Here is a 23145-nt window from a genome sequence, read left to right as displayed (position 1 = left end):
TATCAAGTCAAGAGCAACTGTCCCAACAGAGGTTATATCACCGTGTGAGAAGTACCAACAGCCTTAAATAGGTATGTTTAGCAGCATAATAACCTCTTTTCTTAAATATGGAGCATATGAATACATTCTATTTAGATATAGAGAATGGAGAAAAATAAGAGAGGAGATGTTTGTTGTTAAGTAATATTTAAGTTTTTATTCATGATTTTCATTTTTCATTTTGCTGTATCTCTAATTATGAATGCAACACTTTTTCATAAAAAAATATGCACAGATACTAAAATTTACAGAACTTTACAGACAATGGAACAACAGGAGACAGTAGAAATATGTGAGGTTAGAGCAAGGACTGTTTACTAGGTAAGAGGATGTAATATAAAATGGAGTTTAGTGCTTTTAAATAGCTTAAACGTTCATAATTTTAGTATGGTCATAATAAATGAAAATAAAAAAGTCATTAAAAACTCTTGTTGAAAAATAATGAATCTGATTTTGTGCTTTTCTGATTATCACCAATTGTGCTAAAAGTTATCTACACGTACTGGAAAATAAAAAGAAAAATTTAATCATTCCCATTTATAGCTGGGGACGGTAACCCTTTCTGCCATACAACAAGCATTTCCCCTCCCTCACAATGGGAATATAACAAAAACAGCAATAAAAGACCTTAAACTAGCTCCAAAGCTTTTACTGTATAAGTGAACATCACCTAGAAAGTTTTATAGGTTATTGACAACAACATTAGGAAAGTAGCCCCGAAGTGGAGTGTCACATGACTCATTTTCTGAAACCATATATTTTGTAGAAAAGAAAAAGAGTTATCCAAAGTAATACCTTCATCTATGGCATTAAAGTTTAAAATAAAGTGATATTTATTCTGCAAAAGTGAAAGTGGTATACGTGGCATGCATATTTCATGACCATAGCCCTGCTTTCGGCACCTCAATTTTGCTAGTCTGTTTTCTCATCACAGTGATGGGCCAATAGTAGGACACAGGAGGCAAACTTTTAGGGGGAAAATTAACCAAAGACACCAAGATTTGGGAGTACATAGGACAAATGAATTAGTATTTAGTCACAGAGAGGTGCCTACTTGTATATTTCACTGCCACCGCTTTAATCAAAATTCAGATTTGCTCTACACAGCAAACTTATTCTCTATATTTATTCTTCTAAGAGATCAACAAGACAAAAACTAATAATCCCTTTATGAAATGTTCTAAATATATGTGTAAAAAAATAAATATGTAATTAATTAACTAATATAAAACATATTCAAAGGGTATTCCATTCTTAGTGAAAGCATGGGATCCCCCCTTAGCCTGGTAGTGGTAGCCGGTTATGGGTGCCACCACTTTGGATATCTGCTGTTCTGTTGACTGAAATCCATTTTGACAGTCTTGAATCTTCTTTCTTTAGGTTAGTAGATAGCTGACATACTGCCTGCTTAAAAACCTACTAAAATAGTCATTCAAACTGACATACTATCATTATTTTACACACACACAAGACGTCCTGTGTGTAAACCTACAGAAAGGAATTGTCACACTATTTTAGCCATAAGCAGAAAAAACACTTTTTTTTCCTCACAAGTATGCAGCTTTGCCTTCTTCTAATTCTTTACTTTTTCCACTGGAGCCAGTTTTTTTCCCACAGATCCGTCTGGTTATACACATAAGCAATCCGCACTGTCTCATGAAGAAACAACTGACATCCGTCACAACGAGAATTAGGAGGAGAGCTGCCACTGCCAAACCGATGACTGCTCCGATTCCAAGGCCGCTGAATAGAGTATCTTTAGGAAAAAGAAAAAACATACATTTTTAAAAAAGCAATATTTTGTGATTCTGTATTATTAACAAGGGTTTTAATGTTTTTTATTAATGTAAATATGTTGCTTTATGCTTTAGATACAGACCTTTAGAATGTTTGTGCCTACAGTGAACATAAAATCTAATCAAAGCATTTGAATCAGACAGATTGTCTCATCTAATATCCAACACTGGCATCCATGCCAGGTTTCCTAGCAAATCTTTCAGTGTTATTTTTCATCAGACATTTTAATTTTATTCTTTAACACTATTTTAACCTGGAAGTACAATTTAGAGTGATAATATATTAATCCACATGTAAGAGGGTTAAAATAAAACCCTAGAACATAATATTCATTGAATTATTTTAGCATTTTTGCATTCTAATTAAATTCCCCTCTTTTATTTTGTTCTGATTCCCCCTCCTCTTAGATTGTAAGTTCTTTCGAGCAGGGTCCTATTCTTCTCGTATGACATTGTCTGTATTTGTGTCATTTGCAACCCCTATTTATTGTATAGGGTTCCAGGAGACCGCGACAGAAAAGAGATAGTCAGGGGCCAGCACGGGTAGGCAGAGCAAGGCAGGTATAGTGTAAAGGGGGGCAAGGAGGTTAAAGAGAGTTCAAGGCTGGGATAGGTCATAATTATAAATAATGGAAGGGGAGCAATATAACAAAATGAGTTGAGAGGGTGGAGTCAGGGGACTAGAAAGCAAGGAGGAAGATCCCCCCCCCCCATGAATTTCGGAAATTAAGTTGATGCATGGTTTACTCGGGGGAAGGATTTGATTCTATGATATGGAGTCTCCAAAATTGTTCAATTCATGAGCAAGTGGATAGTAATTGATGTGGGGATAGTATGCGCAATTAATAGCATTCACAAGGCAGTAGTAACCTCCCTGGTGGTATTCCCAAGTGTTGCTCGGAGTTAATTTTCAGTACCAAAGGTGGTAACCCCAAGCCACACCAGGGGTGGAATTGCAAGGGAGTTTTAAAGCTTACCTGGTTTCCACGTGCCTGCGGCATCCTCTAGCGGTGCCCGCGGCATCCTCCAACGATGCCCAGCATCTGCTTTCTCTGGTGTGTGTAGCCTGGCAATGCCTGTCTGGCATCTGCGTCCCTGGCGTGTGAACATTGAACATGTCCCATGCCCGACCTGGCCTCGCGTCCCCAATGTTCACACGCCAGGGACGCAGATGCTGGTTGGGCATGGGACGGGCGAGTGTGAGGCTGGGAAGCGGGACCAGGTGGGAAATTTAAAATAATAAGTATTGTACAACTTTGACATTTAAAAATACTTATTCAGACCGCCAGGGAGGTTAAAGGAGAAAATGCCTTTGAGGACCTGCAACCTGAATAGGGTAATGTTTTATGTTATAGTGTTTTAGGAAAATGTTTAGTAACATGTGAAAAATGGATTGTGAAAAACTGTAATAAAAAAAAGGCCATTTGCACCATACTTGCAAGTGTCGTTATATGAGGCAAAAGGGGAAGGGGTTTATGGAAAAGAGGAAGGGGTATTGCTGCCTGCGAAGGTTTCTGACCTGCCACAGTCAATTTGTTGGTGCAATATAAATACAGTTTATTGATAATATTAATGATAACAATAAAAAATTATAATTTATTATTGTATTAAACAGTGTAATCCCAACCAAATTGCTAAATAATCAATAAATATGAATGTAAACTTCTTCATTTAGATTTTATTGCTTCATAGGTTCCCTAGATTTGTGCTTTCTGCAACTCCTGTTCTGCTGCTGACTCTCCACTGTTTATTAGATTACCAGTTGTTATTGGGAAAAGGTCTGACACAAGAAAAGAAAAACTACTCTTTTACCAGGATGGCTGCTTCCAACAAAACAAGGTCTGAGAGAAGGATCAACTGAAGGGAATCAACAGGCAATTTTAATTGTAGTAGCCATTTTACCCCTGCTTGCAATTTTGGCACAACCTCCATAGTTCAGGCCCTCTTTTTTAATTTTCTTTAAATCTTTAAAATCAATATAGGAAGAACAACTCAATCACAATTAACTTGCCACTAGTTTTCTCATTCTGCATTCACTCCATCCTTTTTTCACCCTACTACCACTCTATTCTTTTACAACTTGTACATTAATGAACATAAACATTATCATTGTTCATGATTCAGCTAACTTTCCTTTCTCAAACTTCTTGTCTGCATGCTGCCTTCATGTCTAGACATTCAGTCAAATTTTCTGTTAAAAATCAAGACACGCAAAAGCTTTCCAAATTTTTTTCATTTCATACCTAAGGTGATGCTTCATGATCCACCCGACTAAGAGGCTAACTACTTAGTGGTGCCCAAACTCGCGAAGAACATTGCTTTGAAATTCTTGTAAACTTTCTATATTTTCAGTGTTCTCACTAGCCCCTTTTAGTTGGGCGCACCACCTGGCACTTTTCAGAAACCATCCGGCTGTTTTAGGAAAGCTATTGAGAAGTTAAGCCACAATACAAGTGGCAGCCACCAACCTACAGCTTCCTCCCACCTAGCTTAAAAATCCTCTAATAACATAAAAATCAGCAAGACTTACACAAAAAGACTACATACTGATTGATTTGTTTTCTGTTTAAGCTTGGAATTTGTAATAAAAAAAGAAATATCTTATAACAAAGGGTACAAAGGCAAAGCTTTTTAAATTATTAAACCCAAGACACATCAATTTACACTAATATAAGCATGCAACTACTTGAAACTTCTGTCTTCGAGTGAACAATACTAATATATTTTTCTGATGAAAATGCAAAATAAAGTTTATAATACACAGATATTACTTGATCTTTGTTCTAGCACAGCTAACACCACATGTTCTCATTTAGTTTCAAGAAGACAATGCCTACGCATAGTTACTAAGCACTTAAGAAACTGAACAGTAAAACTTAACTATGCGGTTCTGCATTTCAACTTTATCCCTTTATGACGGAGGAGACAGCAAATTTTCTGTTGTCTCTGTTCTCCTCCTCAATGGCTTCTTTGTTTTTTCAACCTAACCTAATCCAAAATTGGTTATGGTGTTAGATTCAAGACACTGGAGAAGTATGAAAAAAAATATGAACTGCATCAGAATTCAATGATTTCAATGGTGCTTGTTCGGTATTTCAAATGGTGAATTTAACATTTGGCAATGAAGGGGCCCCAACAGTTTTTTTTATAAGAAAAAGACTCACGACCAGATCAAGGTTCCCATGTAGAAGGGTATTTGTGAATGTTTTTTGAATAATCTCACAGCAATCACTATCAATGCATTTCCTGGAATTCTGATGATGACTTAATAGGCATAGGAGTACAAAACATTTTGGGCTAGGGATGAAAAGTGCTTTGCTGCAACTAGCAATGATTTGATGATACATAAACAATGCTGGTTGCAGGATTTCCTCTTGTGTGGAAACAGATACTGTATATCTTCCATTGGCACAATTCACCAAGGTGAAAAATCCCAGCAGGGTATAAGATCCAATTTCTTGTTAAGACTTAAACTTATAATCTGTTGCGTAAGCCATTAAATGGTATAAAGTCACAACTGGACATCGGCAAGAATCAGTATCAAATAATGGAACTCTGAGCCGTGTGCATTTTTCATTACTGCAGTGCTTTTATCTGACACTGGTATGTACCCAGGATTGAGGGTTTATTAGAGAATGTTTTCTAAGCATACATTTTAAAAACTGAATGTAATAGATGATATATATGGCTGGGTTTATTAAAGCTCTCTAAGACTGAAGAGGATAGACTATCATTTATCAATATAACTATTTTATGAGGAAGACTAAAAAAAACATTTTTTGATGAAGTTAAAAGTTAAAACCCCTGCTGTGCCTATGGACCTGGTTTATTAAAGCTCTCCAAGGCTGGAGAGAATACACTTTCATCAGTGAAGCTGGGTGATCCAGCTGTCCTGGAAATGATTTAATAAAAGTAAATGGCTATTTGTTATTTGCAAATGATTTTAATTCTGGACCAGATCTGTTCCAGATTTGCTAAATCACCCAACGTCACTGATGAAAGTTTATCCTCTCCAGCTTTAGAGAGCTTTATTAAATCAGGCCTATTATCACCGAAGGAAAAATCATCACTGATAAATGTTTAAGTGGGCATTTGCCTACATTTGGGAGATTACCTTTCATGTGCTGTTGAGTTTACAATACAAGAAGCGAAAAAATCTCTACGGTAGACTGATGACTTAATCCTTACTTCACCAAAACCATTTTTTTAAATTTTGGACTAGGGGCTTTGACTATTGTCAGTTTTCCTGTGTTTCATTTGGATGATTTCCTTTTACTTCTTGACTTGTAGACTGTGATTAGAGGATACTGGTCTAATGTAAGCAACCCCCCCCTATTAGATATAATAAAGGTCCTGATCCAACCTAACTGAGCTTGAAAGAATAGCAGAAAATCCCCCAATCTAGGTGTGCAAACCTTGCTGCATCATAAAGAAAAGACTTGAGACCGTAATTCCTGCCAAAGATGCTTCGAATAGGTACTAAGTAAAGAGCCTAAATACTTATATAAATGTAACACTTCTTTTTATTTCCCTTTTAAAAATGAATGAGAAATAAAAATATAATTCAATCATGGCTGTAGCTTAAAAAATATTGAAATAAGTTAAGGGGGTCTGAAAACTTTCTGAAGCCAATGTATCCATTCATTCCCAGTGACAATAATGATCAAGACAATTAGAGAGCGAGAATATCCCTAACAGGGCTACAGACAGCAAAGACCCGACAGTGGTTCTAATTTCTTACAACTCTACCTCTATCTAAAAAAATGTTACCTTTAAAAAAAACAGGAATTTTTTGCATACCCGTTTCTCTTTAACCTCCTAGCCGTTAAGCCCGACCCTCGTACGGGCAAAAAAAAATGGCTAGGATGGTTAACCCCGAGTTTTTTCCCATCCTTACTTACCTGGTCCCGCTGTGCTCATCCAGCGTCGTGTTCGTGTTCCAGCGTCGTCCTCCGTCGATCGTCGTCCGACGATCTCCCTCTCCAGCGTCGGGTGTCCTTCGTCGGGTGCCAGCGGGACCGGTAAGAAGCCGGCCGGCATCCTGTGTTCCGCCGGCCGGCATCTTGTGTTCCGCCGGCCAGCTTCTTACCTGGTCCCACTGATCGTCCACGTCCTTCTTGTTCCAGCGCCGGATGATCTCTGAAGCGAGAAGCCGTCCGGCGGAGAAAGAAAAAAACGGACGGCTCCTCCCTGCGTGCGTGATGACGTCAGCGCATGTGCGGGAAATTTAAATTGAAACTCATTCAAACATTTTGTATTGGATTGAATACAAACTCCTGTATTCAATCCAATACAAAATAATTAAAAAAATTACAAAGTATATAACTGGTAAATTCAAACTGTCATTTTGTATTGGATTGAATACAAACTCCCTATCCAATCCAATACAAAAAATAAAAAAAAATAAAATAAAGGTAAATAACTTGGAAATTCAAATTTATATTTTGTATTTGATTGGATACAAACTTGCGTATCCAATCCAATACAAAAAAAAAAAAAAAAATAAAATAAAAGTAAATACATTTTTTATATTCATATTATCTACTAGAACCCCTGTTCGGACATATTTCTGTAAATTACAGGTCTACAATTTAAAAAAAAAATTTCATGAAAAACAGTGGATCACTTTTGGTACAGAAATCTAGACCTCAGTGTAACGCTCAGGTGGTTAAACCCAACATTTGGGAATAAACAAATAATCAAAATTTTAGCCTATCTGGCAAAAACAGAATACAAATGTTTGATAGTCCGAAAATACTGGAAGATATACACTTAAAACTTTGCTTGATATTGCATTTTGTTGTCCTGCTGTTATGAATTCCAAAATCTCATCTGGTATGAATCAGTGACATCAAGGAAAAAGGAGAAATGACTTTACAGTTTAGATTATTGGCATAAGATAAGACAGAAATGTATTCCATTGAGCTTCTACACTATGAAATGAAATCAATGAAAAAAGCTTAGATGCAACTTCTTTTAATGACCTAAGATGATGAACAGTTTGAAACATTTCCTATAGGTTGATTATATATCTTTTAATCATGGAACTCATATTCTATTAAGCTTGCAGCAATCAAGGGAAGAGCAGCAGGTATTCAGTGCCAATATCTCTGTGAAGTCATTAAATTAACTCATTAAGACTCATTAATTTGAGACATCAAAATGCTTTAATTCTGCTAAGACAAAAAAATAAAAATAAAATATGAATGTCACAAGTGTATTTGAGTACAGTTTTTTTCTAAAAGTGCAAACTTGGTATTTCACTGTAAAAAAAAAACTGTACCTAATACTCAACTAGAACGGAGTTGTATTACAGGAGCCTAATAAAACATGCTATGCATAATCCCATCTATGATGTCCCTTTTAAAGGATATCTAAAGACTTACGTTTTTAGTTGGGATGCACATGGTTAAGTTTGTATTGAAATATGCAAGCAAACCAAAGATAAACTGCAAAAGTTTACCGAGATTTTGAATGCAAAAAGATACGTTGTCATTCGGGGACACACAAGTCCCAATCCTAAAGATGTCCCAATCCTAAAGATGACAGACTCATATTCTTAGCATACAGTGAATACTTGCTTGTGTTTTCTGATTAACCTTGACCAAGACAAACAAAAGTTTTAGCTTTAGATGTACTAAAGCACTGATCACCAACCTTTTGGACATCACAGAACACTAATTTCATGGACTCTGGACCCTGCAAGCATGGGGAGCCCTGTGTCACTCAAAGGGGAAGAAACTTCTCCAGAGTGACGTCATGATAAGCCTGCGATAGGAGAGTGGGCGGGTTGTGTGTCCGCTTTGACCCTGTGATCTGTATGGGAGACATAGTCCGTGGCTTCATTCTCCTGACCCCACAGGGGGGAGCACCAGCTAGAGCCACAGACCACCAAAATTTTTTTGTGGACCACCGATTGGCGACTGCTGTATAAAACCAAACCCAGTTTCTGATGAACAGTTTAGGTCATTGCATTATGGTTTACCTATTATGGCATTTTTATAAATATACCATCCTAAATATTATATATATATATATATATATATATATATATATTCATAAATTGTAAAAAAAAAAAAAAAAAGTAAGATTTAATATGTCCCATGTAGGACTCATTTAGGATGGACTCATTTAGAATATGTCCCATGTAGGACTCATGTAGGATTTATAAAGGATCCTGGAAGATTCTTCACCAGGGAATGTTTAAGGGGATGTCAGATTCACTGCTTTATAAATAGAGTCCATAGTATATTTATGATGGAATAGTTTACCCACTATTTCTGGCCTGATGTCTCAAATAAGTGCAAACTTTGTGTGAGACAGATGCACACACTGGTTACCACTGCCTAAGCAGACGAAAGCAGAGAACCAACATGGTTGGGGTATCATCAGGGAATTTTAGAAGGCTGTCTTGGCTAATAGGAAAACCTATTATTGATAGTATTCCGTATAAATGTTCGATGGTAACATTATGTGGTCTGTCTTATTATGACGTAGAGGAGGGGGAGTAATTCTATATTAATGCCCTGAGGTAGCAGCATTGCTGGCGGAGTGGCTAGCACTCTTGTCTTTACAGTATTAGGTCCCAGATTTAAATTTCTTTTTGCACGGAGTTTGCAGGTTCTTTCCATGTTTCTGTGAGCTGCCTTTGAGCATTCCAGTTTTCTTCCACATTCCAAAAACATGCAGTTAGGGTAATTGGCTTCCCTTCAAAAATTGTCCTTAGACTGTATTAATGACATATGACCATGCTAGGGACAATATATTTTAGCCTCCTTTAAGGGGCTGGTAATGATATGACAGTGGACTTTGTAAAGTGTTAAATAATATACTAGTGCATTAAAAATACAAGTAAAAATTGAGTACAAATCTTGCTCCTTTAGGGATACAATGTGGTGAGTGTTATCACCTGCACAGGAAATGTGTTACTGGCATAAATATCTAAAGGAAACTTTAAAACTAAATGTAATCATCACACTAAGAACTAATGAACTGCAGTATAATCGTTTTTGGGGTAGATAAAATTCAAAACTGAAAAACATGATAGTATTTAAAAAAAAATGATAAAAAAACAGTGTGCTGTAGCTAAACTTCAAAACTCTTTAGAGAATTAGAAGGCTATGTAATACCAGTACCAGAGTTAGTTTATCTTTACAGAAGGGCATACTTGAAACAACAGCTCAAAATTGATGGGCATATGTTCTGCAATCAGAACAGAAGCAGACCACATGCCTACTGGTTTAATATACATGATCTCTAGGGAGAAAGAGTTAAACTTTTTTGCATTTACTTACATTTTTTTAGTAACCAATAAAAAAAAGGATTTAGACTGTATATAGACTGGCTGATACTATTAGATCAATAGAACTTACACATCAGCTCACTCTTTTTCAGATGTCAATCTGCACAGATTTGTTCATTATCTTTGTTATACTTTTAGATGATGGAATACAAGGGAATATTTTTTCCATTAACTGGAAAATTACTGCTATTGTCAAAATTTGCCAAGATCTATGGTGTGTTATCCTACAGAGATTTTATTTGGTGTTTGCAAAATTGCTCAAGAGACTATTTGTAGTGACATCTGAAGAATTAATAAACTCTTATCACAGTTAATCCCCATAAATACTGAACTCCACTGTATCGATTTAATACTTACACCTGCATTTCCCAAAAGGTATTTGTCACAGCAACTTTCAAGGCAGTGATGAGAAAAATGCAGCTCATTTTTTTTGCTTTACTTTTTCTGATACAGAAACTAAAAATTCAGCTACTGATTCAGAAATTGTGCAAAATATTAAATAAAAAACAAAGCATAACATTGAAGAATTTTCCCCAGACAAGTTAGGTAATGCCAATGCAATGGCACTATGCATGGCAAGGAAAGAAAGAAAGGATAAAACAATAATGATTGATACAAACAGAATATCTACTTTTTCTTCTAAGGTCGGTCTGACAACTATGGCTGGCTCATCTTACAAACATGACAACATCAGAAATGGCCAGGTCAAGGGACTGTCTTCCTATGATAGAGGGTGTCTGTGCATTATCAGTACTACACTCAAGTTTCCTACCCACCATGCTTTTTTGCAATTAATAAACTGGTAATAAGAAAATTACTAAACGATTGTTCTTCAAATTAGGCTCATACTTCAAAACAATATAATGGTTTATATATATATATATATATATATATATATATATATATATATATATATATATAAAAGTAAGATAAGTAGGACATTTTTGTAAAAAAAAATATGGTATCCCAGGTAATTTTTCTAGATCAACAATTTTATCCTTATGATAACACAAACATTCCTTAGCTATGAAATATTAGATTAGTAACTTAAATCAAATACTCAGATAACCTTAAACGTAACCAAAAAGAGAAAAAAACTACAGTTAACAGATCCCACCTTCCAACCCAACCCACCTAGATGGTGCTCCTTGAGACCATAAGAAATAAAACCCCCATCCTCTACAATAGTGAAGTTTTTTTTTTTTTTTTTTGCAATGCCTTTTTATGGTCTCTTACTGAACTTTGCTGTACAAAAATCAAGCAGCTAACACTATTTATAATTGCATATATATTTAAATCCTTGCCATAAGAGAAACATCAAAATGAATTTTCAGAAACTTTTGTAAAATTTTTATAGTTTAAATACAGCAACACAAGCCAGTCTGTGATAGTTTTGTTTCCCACTTAAGAAGTGGGTTTTTAACTTTTGGTTTCTACTGAAAAAAATGTTTAGGAATGTTTTTTTGTTTTGAATCAAAGTACCTGAAAAGTCCCATTTATGTTTTTTTCTGATTGAGCTATGATTGTTCACTATCTATTGTGTGTACGGTCGTTCAGTGATTCGTGGATTGTTTTGTGGTACACTTTATCAGGTACATGTCAATTCCTGCATCATTTAAACAATCGTATCTAGTGTGTGTATATTATTGGTGGATTATATTTGAACGATCATATCGTTACAGCATGTACAGAATCGTGCACAATACAATCAGTCAAAATAATTGAATATTCGTTTTCTAACGTTAATTATTGCACATGTGTACCTAGTCTTACACTCATGGTACAGTACACACTCTCCTGTGTTTATTTTTAGACCTAAATCTCTAGTATTTCCTAAATACAAGAACTCCCCCAATCCCCTACAAGTGTTATATGTGAGGGGCCTACTACTAGATTGGTAAAGATGAGGATAGGTATTTGCTAGAGCAGAGTGTTTGCGTTTGCTTGGTGTTAGCTCGAACAAAGGCCAAGGACTTGCAAACAGCCTGGAAATCAGGACCTCCTTGCAAATGCCACATTTAATGCCAGGACTCATTTTGCGCAATATTTTTAATAGGTGCTACTAATCAAAATTCAGCCAGTTTGCTAATCATAACCATAATTTACAGTAACTCCACAAAAACAACAGTATTATCAATGCATATCTTATCAATGGTGTTTGAAATGCCATGAACACCATCCTAAATAACATATCCTAATAGCATTTAAAAGCTCAAAAGGTAAAACAAAGATAGTATATTTAAAGTGAAAAAATTCAGTAAGTCACTTGTAACAGATGAACTGATCACAAAATATATAAATGCAGCGGATACATTTTATGAAAGCAACATACTGATAGGAAACTGCACATACCAGCAATAATGTTAGGTTTTTGCGGCATTATAAACTCATATATTGTTGGCTCAGATTGGCCGAGCCTATTTGTTGCAATAATTTGAACTTCATACTCCATATTCCATTGTAGATGTTCTAGAACTATATGATCTTTATTCCCAAGAAACTTCTTCTCAAGCCACTGATCTTCTTTGTCTTTCTGTAAAAACATACAATTAAATCGGTAAGGGAGTGTTATAAATTGGCACCACATCCTTTGCATTAACATATAAATCCAACTTTAGTTATTGTCAAAATTTTTGTAAAAATAAATTTCCTGTAAAAACAAACAAACGGACCATATATAACTTTTTTTTTATTAGGGAATGTGAAGTGTGTAAGTGTAAATGTAAAATAACACAGTAAGAATGAAATGCCGATGAACCAGTTGATATTTAAAAGCACCTGTTAATGTACCTACTACTGTGGACAATTAATTCAGAGATACAAAATATTTGATACGTGAATTGACTGGTATTCAAGACTGATGGAGAATGGACAGCCAATGGTATGATCTGATTATGAGATCTGGTATCAGCTCAGGTATGCCCCTTTCTACCTCACAGTTTTTATTATTAGAAAACCTACTTTTTGGGTAAATGAATGTTGTTTCTCTTCTACCTGGCTACCCACAGACTTTTAATGTGAAATATTTTATATCTGAGGAATGGATACCAGAAGCAACAAGAGCACACCTCAAGCAAGTCAGTTTCTAAACCAAATCAAAGATCATGGCCAAGGCCAAACCAGAAAAGTTTACATTCAGACAAATAATCCAGAAAGTCAAACAAGAGTCTTAGTATAGTAATGAGCAGAAAGTTTGTGCAGACATCAAAAGGTTCAAAAATCAGAGAAAGCTAAGCCAGGAACAGAAATACAGATCACAGCCAGCATATTGCCTCAACTGAGCAAATGAATGTAAAAAAATATGAACAGATATTTGTTTTCCACCAATAAAACTGTGTTAATCTCCGGCATTTTTACAAAACACACCATTCTCTGGCATTTTTACAAAACACACCATTCACTATGCATTTTTGTGGTTTACCACAAATGCAGACTTCCTGACACCAAGAATAGGGTTATGTAAAAAGAACAGGGTGGTTCTGGTCTTGGACAATAATTATCTGCAGTGTCACATTCCATGGCCCATACAATATCTTCTAAAGCCGATTAATTGTTGTATATAATCTTTTGCAAACAGAAGAGATGACCTTTTGATTTAGGCAGAGTGGGAACTAACTGTAATATCAACATAAAAATTAAAATTACAGACATTCAGACTGTATGTTCCATTGATCTATTTTATTGTATGTGTTTATGCTAGTGCTTACAGAGCAAATCTAAGTAAGAACTGAAAATCAAATCTTGTCAAGGAAAGAAATAATCATGCCTAATCAGAAAGTTAGTGTAATTTCTCTTAACCTTTTCTATAAATAATATTTAAACTATTTCGTTAAAAAAAAATCTCAACTGGAACTGAGTTTTGAACTGCAGATTCCATTCACACGATTCATTACATCTTCTCTGTTTTCTTTTTTTGTGAAGTATTGCAAGGAACATACAGGAGCAGGACTAGGAAAGATCTTGTTTATTTATATGACTGGGTATGCTCCCAAGAACAATATATTAGGTGATTCATTGAATAATCTGTAATTCCTAAATACATTTGAACAGCATGCTCAACAGCATTGTCATAGATAAACTAATTGAAATACTCAAAAGTTTTAGAGAAATGCTTATATATCAGTGCAAAAAAAATACAACATTAAACATACAGTGTGGCCTTTTTCTTATAATCTATACAGTTTAAAGAAAAGCTTGTTAACAAACAGCAGAGCAAAATAAAAAAAAAAATACAAACAAAAAAAAAAAAACATTTTCAGCTCACATGGGAACTTGCAAAACAATGCAAATTAGACAATTATAACAACTACTTAAAATACAAAAGCATCAAACTCCAAAAGATAAAGTGTAGCAGTGCTCACATCATAAAAACAATTACGTACAAGAGCTCCCTTTGGCCATCGGTAAATTGAAAACAGAAAATTGTTAAAATTAGTTGTAATTGTAAATAGCTTGGTTTGCACCTGGTAGAAACTGGAGTAAATGTGCTATTTGACCAGGTCAAAGAAGGAGATGCATATAAGCTAAAGCTGTCAAGTATGCTGTTTTGTACAAAATAATAGATTTCTGCATGTCAAAACTCGATAAAAGCTATTGAAACGTGCCCAATGAATAAATAGGATGGAGAAAAAAACTGTAATACAATAAATAAACAAATACCAAGGCTAGATAGTGTAAGTGTAGAAAAAAAATCACAATAAAATGTTCATTAAATTAAAAACATGTTTTTATCCACACTTCACCCAAGAAGGCACTGAACGATAAATAAATATAAGGTAAAGACGTTATGAATGGTACATGTGAACAATACATTTGAATTTAGTTTATTGTTAAGATTTAACTAAAAAACATATTCTTAAACACACTTTAAGTATTAGTTATTAGATAGATCTAAAATGTTACCATTAAGGGTGACAAATAATTATTAGTCCTTGACTTAGAGGTGAACTTGTTAGTTTTCTTTCCATATAAAATCAGATGTTTTTTAACTGCTATAAAGTTTTGCATTATATACTTTAAAAGAAGTTCAATTAGGTTTAAATCGGTGCTTTCTGTACTTTATAAATTATGAAATGATTTCAAGTAAATCAGAAAATTATTTTCTTAATACAAAGCTGACTGGTAATCTTACAAAGAATATGGTAACCCTAGACAGGGTTGGCCATATCATGCTTGGGTGGAAGCATGCTCAGGGGTGGAAAATAACATATCACCAGAGGATGTTAAGGTGGGTAGGATATAAGGAAAAAAAAACAATAGGAAGAAAGTAATAAAAAGGACCTATGTTTGTCTTATTAGGATTATTTATGATAAACGGGTTACCTGTTTGGAGTTTATTGTTCAATATTTCTTTATTGATAGTTTTTGAAAATTACAATACAAAAAAAAAGGGAAACAATATGAAAAAGAAAATAGAGATATCAAAACAGTAATAACAAAACAACCACAGCAACAGCAACAACAGCAACAAGGGAGCCAGCCTGCACATAAAGAACTGTACATAATAAAACATACATAATCACAAAAGGACGTTTATAGACTGTCCATCAATTACCTAACCACAGTACAGGAAGAGTGATTTAGCCAAAGATCCCATTTGATCAAAAATTTGTCATAGTTGAAATTAAGAATGTCAATTGTTTTTTCATATGCGCAGCATAGATTTAAATCAGCCACAACATCTCTATGGCTTGGGATTTGTGAGCTCTTCCATAGTCTAGTGATAAGCAGTTTAGAGATTAAAAGTATCTGGATAATAATATTTCTAGCGCTAGTAGGGAAACGCCCTGTATTCAAATGGAAGATAACCAGTTCGGGTGTGGGTAAGATTCGTAAATCTGTAATATCATAAATCAGCTGAAATATAAGGTTCCAATAGGAACGAAGAGATCTACAGTACCACAGAATATGGGACAGTGAGCCAACCTCGCCACAATTCCTCCAACACTGTGCCGAACAGGAGGCAGAGAACTTAGATAATTTATAAGGAGGTAAGTACCAGAAATTAAGTGTACGTTGAAAAAGATCCCAGTGTTGTTCACATCTAGTTGCTTTATAGGTGTTTCTAATAGCAGCCGCTCAATCCTCGGGAGTGCATATAATACTCAAGTCCCTAATCCATCTTTGCATATTGGTGGAAAGAGAAAATTCTAAATTCCCACTAGTTAGATTATAATATTTAGTTATAATATGTTTATGTGATAAAGGCATTATAAAAAGATGTTGTAACGATGTATGAATACGTAGCTCAGTTTGTAAGTCAATCTTTTTACTCAAATGCCTAATTCCCCAATAAGTGAAACGTTCAATATCCGCCAATTTGTACTCTGTCTGTAGCTCGGCAAATGGCTTTAGGCCGTGGGGGTTAAAAATTTCTTCTAGTTTACTAATACCAGAGTTCCCCCATCTCACTAAATTAAGGTGAGGGCTAAATACTTCCAACACTCTTAAATCAGGGCGAACAGTGAAATGGGGACTTAAGGCCGAGGGGACTGGGTTGAAATCTTTCCAACATTGTAAGGAAGTTTGTATAGTGGGGTACACCGAGGTCGGCACCGGGTGTCCCATCTTAATAGCTATTAATAAAGGGCGTAAGTTGGATACTGACATGTGTTGCTCTATCTCGACCCATAATTTCTGCGGAGACAGGTTCCACCAATCAAAAACTTGAGAAAGGACTGAAGCTCTATAATAGTGGATTAAATTAGGAATGCCCATCCCTCCAATTTTTTTATTTCTAGCCAAAATATGAAATGCACATCTAGGCCTTTTCCCTCTCCATACATAGTTTAAAATCATTTTTTGTAAGGATCTAAGAAAATGCTTAGGAAGAAAGATTATAAGTGTTCGGAAGAAATATAAAATCTTAGGCAAAATATACATTTTTATTACAGCAATTCTACCTGCCATCGATATCTCTATATTCCTATATTTCTCCAATTCAGAAGATAAAGATATTGCTAAAGGAGGGAAATTCACCTGGAACAGCCGTGAAATGTTTGGTGGAATATGGACGCCCCAAAATTTTATAGCTTTATTTTCCCAGAGAAAAGGAAAATTGGCTCTAATAGAACATTTCAGATACAATGGCACATGTATACCCAGAATCTGTGATTTAGAGGCATTAATTTTATAATAGGAAATCTTAGAGAAGTCGTCTAATACATCTTGCACAGCTTTTAAAGATGACATTGAGTGAGATAGCATTAAAATAATATCATCTGCAAAAAGACTAATCTTATGGGTACGATCACCTATCTTGATGCCATGTATCTGCGGATTAGACCTTATACTTTCTGCCAAAGGTTCAAGTAACAAAATAAATATTACTGGAGAAAGTGGACATCCTTGCCTGGTCCCGTTAGTAATCGGGAAACTAGACGAAAGGGCTCCAGCTGTGAAGACTCTCGCTGAGGGACCTGAGTATAAAGACAGAATAGCTGATTTAATAAAACCAAAAAAACCAAATTTGTCTAACACCTTAGATAAGTATTCCCAGTGAACTCTGTCAAACGCCTTTTCGGCGTCTAACGACAGCAGTGTAAAAGGCTTCTTAAAAAGATCAACATATTTTAAAATACTAATGAGACGTCTGGTACCATCTGAAGCCTGTCTATTTTTCACAAAACCTACTTGATCTGGTTGTACTAACAGAGGTATAATATTTTCCAATCTATACGCCAAAACTTTGGCATAAATCTTCATATCTGTATTTAAAAGAGATATAGGTCGATAACTACTAGTGGACTGAGGGTCCTTCCCTGGTTTAGGGATTGTAACAATAATTGCCTGCAACATTTCTGCAGGGAAAGACCCCTGAGCTGCAGCTAAATTAAAGATCTCCTTCAAGTGAGGCACCAGAATTCGGGCATAGATTTTATAGTATTCAGCGGGGTATCCATCCGCTCCCGGTGATTTCTTATTGGGGAGTGTATTGATTACCCTCAATATCTCCTGGTCAGTAAAGGGAGTAGATAAAGAGAGCTGATGCTCGGGAGACAGTTTGGGTAGATTCATCTTACCAAGAAATCTATTTATGTGAGCTATACTAGGTTGGGAAGTCAGAGGATCTTCGGCCAAATTATAAAGGGAAGAATAGTAATTTTTAAATGCTGTTGCTATATCCATGGGATTATAGCAAAGTTTTCGAGAAAGTGGATCTTTTAATCCACAAATTTTTGTATTAAGGCGTCGAGGAGTGAGACGTTTTGCTAAATATGCACCTGCTCTATTGTGGAAAGCATATTGTTTCGCCTTGAATATATGTTGGGATTTCTCAAATATATATAGCAAAAGTGATCTTAATTGGTGTCTATCATTTATAATTGCATTAGAAAGCATCTGAGATGGAGATTTTTTATTTAGTGCCTCATTAGATGTAATACGTTGAAGGAGATCTAAAATTTGCTTTTGCTTTTGTTTTTTTTCGTAAGAACAGAGTTTTATACAAATCCCTCTGATAAATGCTTTGTGAGCGTTCCATAAAGTAAAACGATTCGTTTCTTCCAAATCACGAGATAGTACCTATGGAGGAGGCCTTGATCTTCTGTAACAACCAAAGGTCAGTAAGGAAAAAGTCAATCCTAGAGTAGGAAAGATGTGATACCGAAAAATAAGTGTAATCCCTTTCTGTACTGTGCTGACATCTCCAAATATCATATAAATCATATTTGGCAAAAAAAGAGATCCCTCTAATCTTAACTTTGTTTCGCCATGATCTATCCTCCAGATCAGCAAGTTTCTGCTTAATCAATTGTATTTCTGAATTCTGATCATTGTGAACATCAACTAAATCATTATGAGCCTGAGAGAACTCCCCAAACTTCTTTTCTAAATGCTGGATTCTCTTTTCATGATGTGTAATAGATAGTTTGATTTGGCTGAACATACAAGCCATATCCTGATGTAAGGAATGTTTCAGGGAAAGCATCATTTCCTTCATAGTAGAAAGCGAAAGTTCCCTACAGTGTACAGGGAAGTTCTCTATAGTAAGGTCAGGAACTTCAGTATGCCCATGAATACTATCTTCCTTCTGGGTAGGAGACCCTGACGGTTGCTGTTTCTCTGCTTATGTATCAGGGTTACTTTTGGAAGATTTAGTAGAACCGGGTGACTCACCAGCTATTAAATTCAGGCCTTCCACGCAGGGAGATCCCGTTTCCTCTGAGGACAGAGAAGCAGGAGAGTCCGGAATCGCTGAGGGAGAGGTGGGCCTCGATCCCGCGCCATCTTGGGAGTCTGTCACGTCCTGCGACTTGAAAAAACTGGTGAGTTTCCGCGGCTCCGGTTTTGTCTTCTTTCGTTTTGTCATGCTTTCCAGGCTCCGATGGGCAGGGGCCACCCGAGGGTACAATAAAATCCAAAAATAAGAGGATAAAAGACGCTAAAATAGTCGCTAATGGCTCCTACATATATAGAGCAGAGAGATCAAGCGGCTATCTTGCAGCCGGCCAGACACGCCCCCCCTGTTTGGAGTTTAAAGCATTGACTGGTCACTTAGACACAGACTATAGTATATACAACAAAATGTTATATTCACCAACAATATACACACTCTTTTAATATGCACAATCACTCATGGTGTCTGCTTATTCTCCTCCTAATATTCCATTGCCCATAAGGTAATGTTATTTTACCTAGGAACATTTCTATCTCTTTAAACTTGAAACAAAAGCTACATTATACCTTCCACCTGCAAAACACATACCTATTGTTGGTAAACAGATGTAATTTTAGGAGAAACAAATGCCACTATTATGAATGCAAGTCAAATAAGAATAACACTCACTAATGACCCACTTGATAATTAAGTATTACATAAGTGGTTGTATTTACATAGCACAACCCCATTTATATCAAGAAAAATATGGTTCTGTGGCTGGGACGGAAAAAAAAGCTTTGTGAATTGCACAAGGTATCCTTCACTGTGTGTGCAAGACACACATCCTCATTTTCCCTGCAAAATATCTACATCTACAGATCACCCCTATTCAACATAAGCTTTAAAAAAACACAAACAATTTACTGTTTATACTCAAGTATAAACCACAACTTTTTTTGAGCTGAAAATGTCAAAATGAATCTCAGTTTATAAACAGTTCATATGAGAATATGGTGCTGTGTCCTCATGTAAAGTACATAACAAACTCTTAACATGTAGTTAAATAATAAAGATTTTTTTACACAATACCCAAGTAGATATCATCTACTGGTGGGAAACGCCTATTATTACTATACTATTACAATGATTATTTAAAAGTAAGTAAGCCAGTACAAATGTACAAAATACTCTAAAAAATGTATTTATTCATGTATTTTATTACCATTGCTATGAATTCTGTTTTCAATGTTAGCAGTGATATCCACATGTTGGGCCCTAGGTTTATTTTGGAGTCAATTTAGTTTTTCTGCTTCTTCATGTAAATTGAATAATAAGTAATAAATACGGCCATAACCTTTCTCCTGTTTTTGTTTGTTCTTTCAAGTACTGATTATTACAGTTTAACCTAACATGACCACCTAATAATCATTTACAAGCCATTATTGAGTATTTAGTTAACAAATTATATCCTTTTAATTATGTTTCACTTGTTTTTAATTAAGTAAATAATTGTTGCTATCATTATGAAAATTCTTACTGCCTTAATAAGAACTGTTGAGTCAATGCACTTGAACCTTTTTTACTTAGACCTCTAGAAAAAATATGCATAAATAGGTTTTAATGAAAGAAATCATTTTATAATCATATTAGTGGTCTATGAAGTGGAATTGAATCAATTAATGAAAAATATAAATCTTCAAAGAAATGGTGCTTTAGTGACTGATTATGATAAGTAAGCGGTAAATAGGGATGAGTTAGGGCAATATGACCCATTACGATACAGACATGTTTATTCAGAAGGGAAAACAGACAGCTAGCGAGAGCTTATGTAAAAGATGATTATTTTGTAGTAGAAATTACAAGATATTAGTATCAAATCAACCCAGGAGTAAGTAAGTAAATAAAAAGGCACTAAGCTTTATGTGATTAGATAACATGTAATTTCAGCTAATCATCCACCCATTGCTATCAATAATGTGTACAAAGATGGAGTAAATTCTACAATAAAGCAAAACAGCATATTGAATAGTACTCTGGATGTTTTTGCCTATTCTGTTACAATCAAAATCTTTGTGTGTATTTTAACAGCTGACATTATTTTTATTTACAAAAACTAAATGTAACCCTATTACCTATTAAAAGTGGCCTTATTTTTTTTTTTTACTTTTACTCCTACAAATGTTTTATATTATGTAGGACATATTACTAGTTTTACTATTGCTACCACCCTTACTGTAGGCAATAGTGGAAGTTGTATGGCAAAATGCTAAACATGTGCACATTTTTTACAATACAGATGAAAACTATTAGCCTTTTAGCCCATTGTGAAGCTGCACAGGACTTTCTGGCTAGGTTAGTGACTGAGGATGAAACCTGGCTCCACATATATGATCCTGACACCAAGGAACAGTCAAAGGAAGGGCGCCACAGTGAGTCCCCGTGGCCGAAGAAGTTCCAAACCCAGAAACCAGCCCAAAAAGTCATGGCATCTGTTTTCTGGGACAAAGATGGTATTCTGGGCTCTAGTATCACCGGACAGTATTATGCTAGTCTCCTGGACCAGCTGAAGGAGGCAAGTAAGACGAAACGCCATGGAAAGTTGACCAAAGGGATCATTTTTTTGCAGGACAAAATTATCTGTTCCCGAATTTGAAGAAACACCTAAATAGGCAACGATTTGAGGACATTTCTGACGTCAAAGATGCTGCTGGGAGCTGGCTTGCGGCCCAACCAAAGAACTTTTATTTGAACGGTCTGGAAAAGCTGCAACTACGCTGTACTAAGTGCATCAGTCTCATGAGGGGAATATGTTGAATAAATGTGTTATTTCATAACTCTGGCTCTCTTCTTTCTGGGCAAAGCCAGGGACCTCTCAGCACCTCCTCGTATATGCCAAGCAAATAATGAAAAACAATACAAGCATGGTTATGTGTGTGCAGATATAACAAGACAATCTAAATAATTGTGGAGTTTTTCTAGAAGCAAGAGATGGGCTTTATAGGTCCATCCTGGGTCCTCTTTTGTCTAAAAAACATTCCTGGTTACTCTTTTTTGACCGGTTGAAAGATAATGTAAAATTGTTCTACATTGCAACATAATCAAATTATACAACATAACAAATTCTTTAAATTCAAATTTTCTATTCTTGTTACTTCACCATGAAAGAAAATGCACTACCATTAACATTCACTTAAGGCTGATGATAAATCTTATTTACATGTTAAGAAAATTTAAAACATATAACCAAATAAAAGGAAATAATATCATATCAAACTCATATCATATCAAAATAATATCAAACTCACACTTCTGTATTTTACTACGTAATTTAAAATTGGTGCTCCTCCATCATCTTGTTTTGTTATACTTAGTTTAAAACTCTTGCCTGAGCCTGGCTGTCCATGGATAGATGGAGGACTTGGTTCACCTAGGACAAAAAAAATAAAATAAAATCTTAAAGCTTAAAACAACATTAAACATGCTTCAGTGCCCTTGTCCAATCACAATTTTCTTTGAAATGTATGTGACAAAATGTAGTTTTATAACGAAAGATAGTATGTTCTCTTAATTTCTAAAACATGTTGGTCAGAAATACCAGTGTCAAACTTACTGATGGAATTACTGAGGAAAACCATCCATGCCTAGTCAACAGGTGAAGCTGTACTTACTACAGTAATCTTTCCCTTGCATGTGATTAGGTATTCAAAGGTAGTTTATTAACTTCACATTATGAAGCGGAAGTACATTTTTCATAGTAAATGTGAAGTTCCTAAATTAACATTCTTTATTGATTTAGTAAATCAACCCATTTGTCCCACGTTCATTGTGTGCAGCAATTAGGCTCAGACAGTTAGTTGACAAGCTTCAGTTAAAGTTCTTTAGTCTAGAAAAAGGGAGTAATACTAAAT

At 35.3% G+C, this 23145-nt stretch overlaps 1 protein-coding gene across 7 annotated transcripts in view; it reads right to left on the bottom strand.

Moving 5' to 3' along the window:
- Window positions 1-23145, bottom strand: part of NCAM2 (neural cell adhesion molecule 2) — a 207554-nt gene that overhangs the window by 13634 nt on the left and 170775 nt on the right. For 6 of the 7 annotated variants that reach the window (XM_072432170.1, XM_072432177.1, XM_072432184.1 and 3 more), the window contains 3 exons: window positions 22543-22664; window positions 12490-12670; window positions 1591-1795 (listed from right to left, as the gene is read on the bottom strand). In XM_072432170.1, coding sequence (XP_072288271.1) covers window positions 1591-1795; window positions 12490-12670; window positions 22543-22664 — 508 coding nt within the window. The remainder of the gene's footprint in view (window positions 1-1590; window positions 1796-12489; window positions 12671-22542; window positions 22665-23145) is intronic. The other variant, XM_072432196.1, reaches the window with a different exon arrangement.

This window comes from Pyxicephalus adspersus, chromosome 1 (genome assembly GCF_032062135.1).
Source record: "Pyxicephalus adspersus chromosome 1, UCB_Pads_2.0, whole genome shotgun sequence".
Classification (NCBI taxonomy): Eukaryota; Metazoa; Chordata; class Amphibia; order Anura; family Pyxicephalidae; genus Pyxicephalus; species Pyxicephalus adspersus.
The sequence above is the reverse complement of the archived record's forward strand: the minus strand, read 5'-3'. Positions and strand labels throughout refer to the sequence as shown.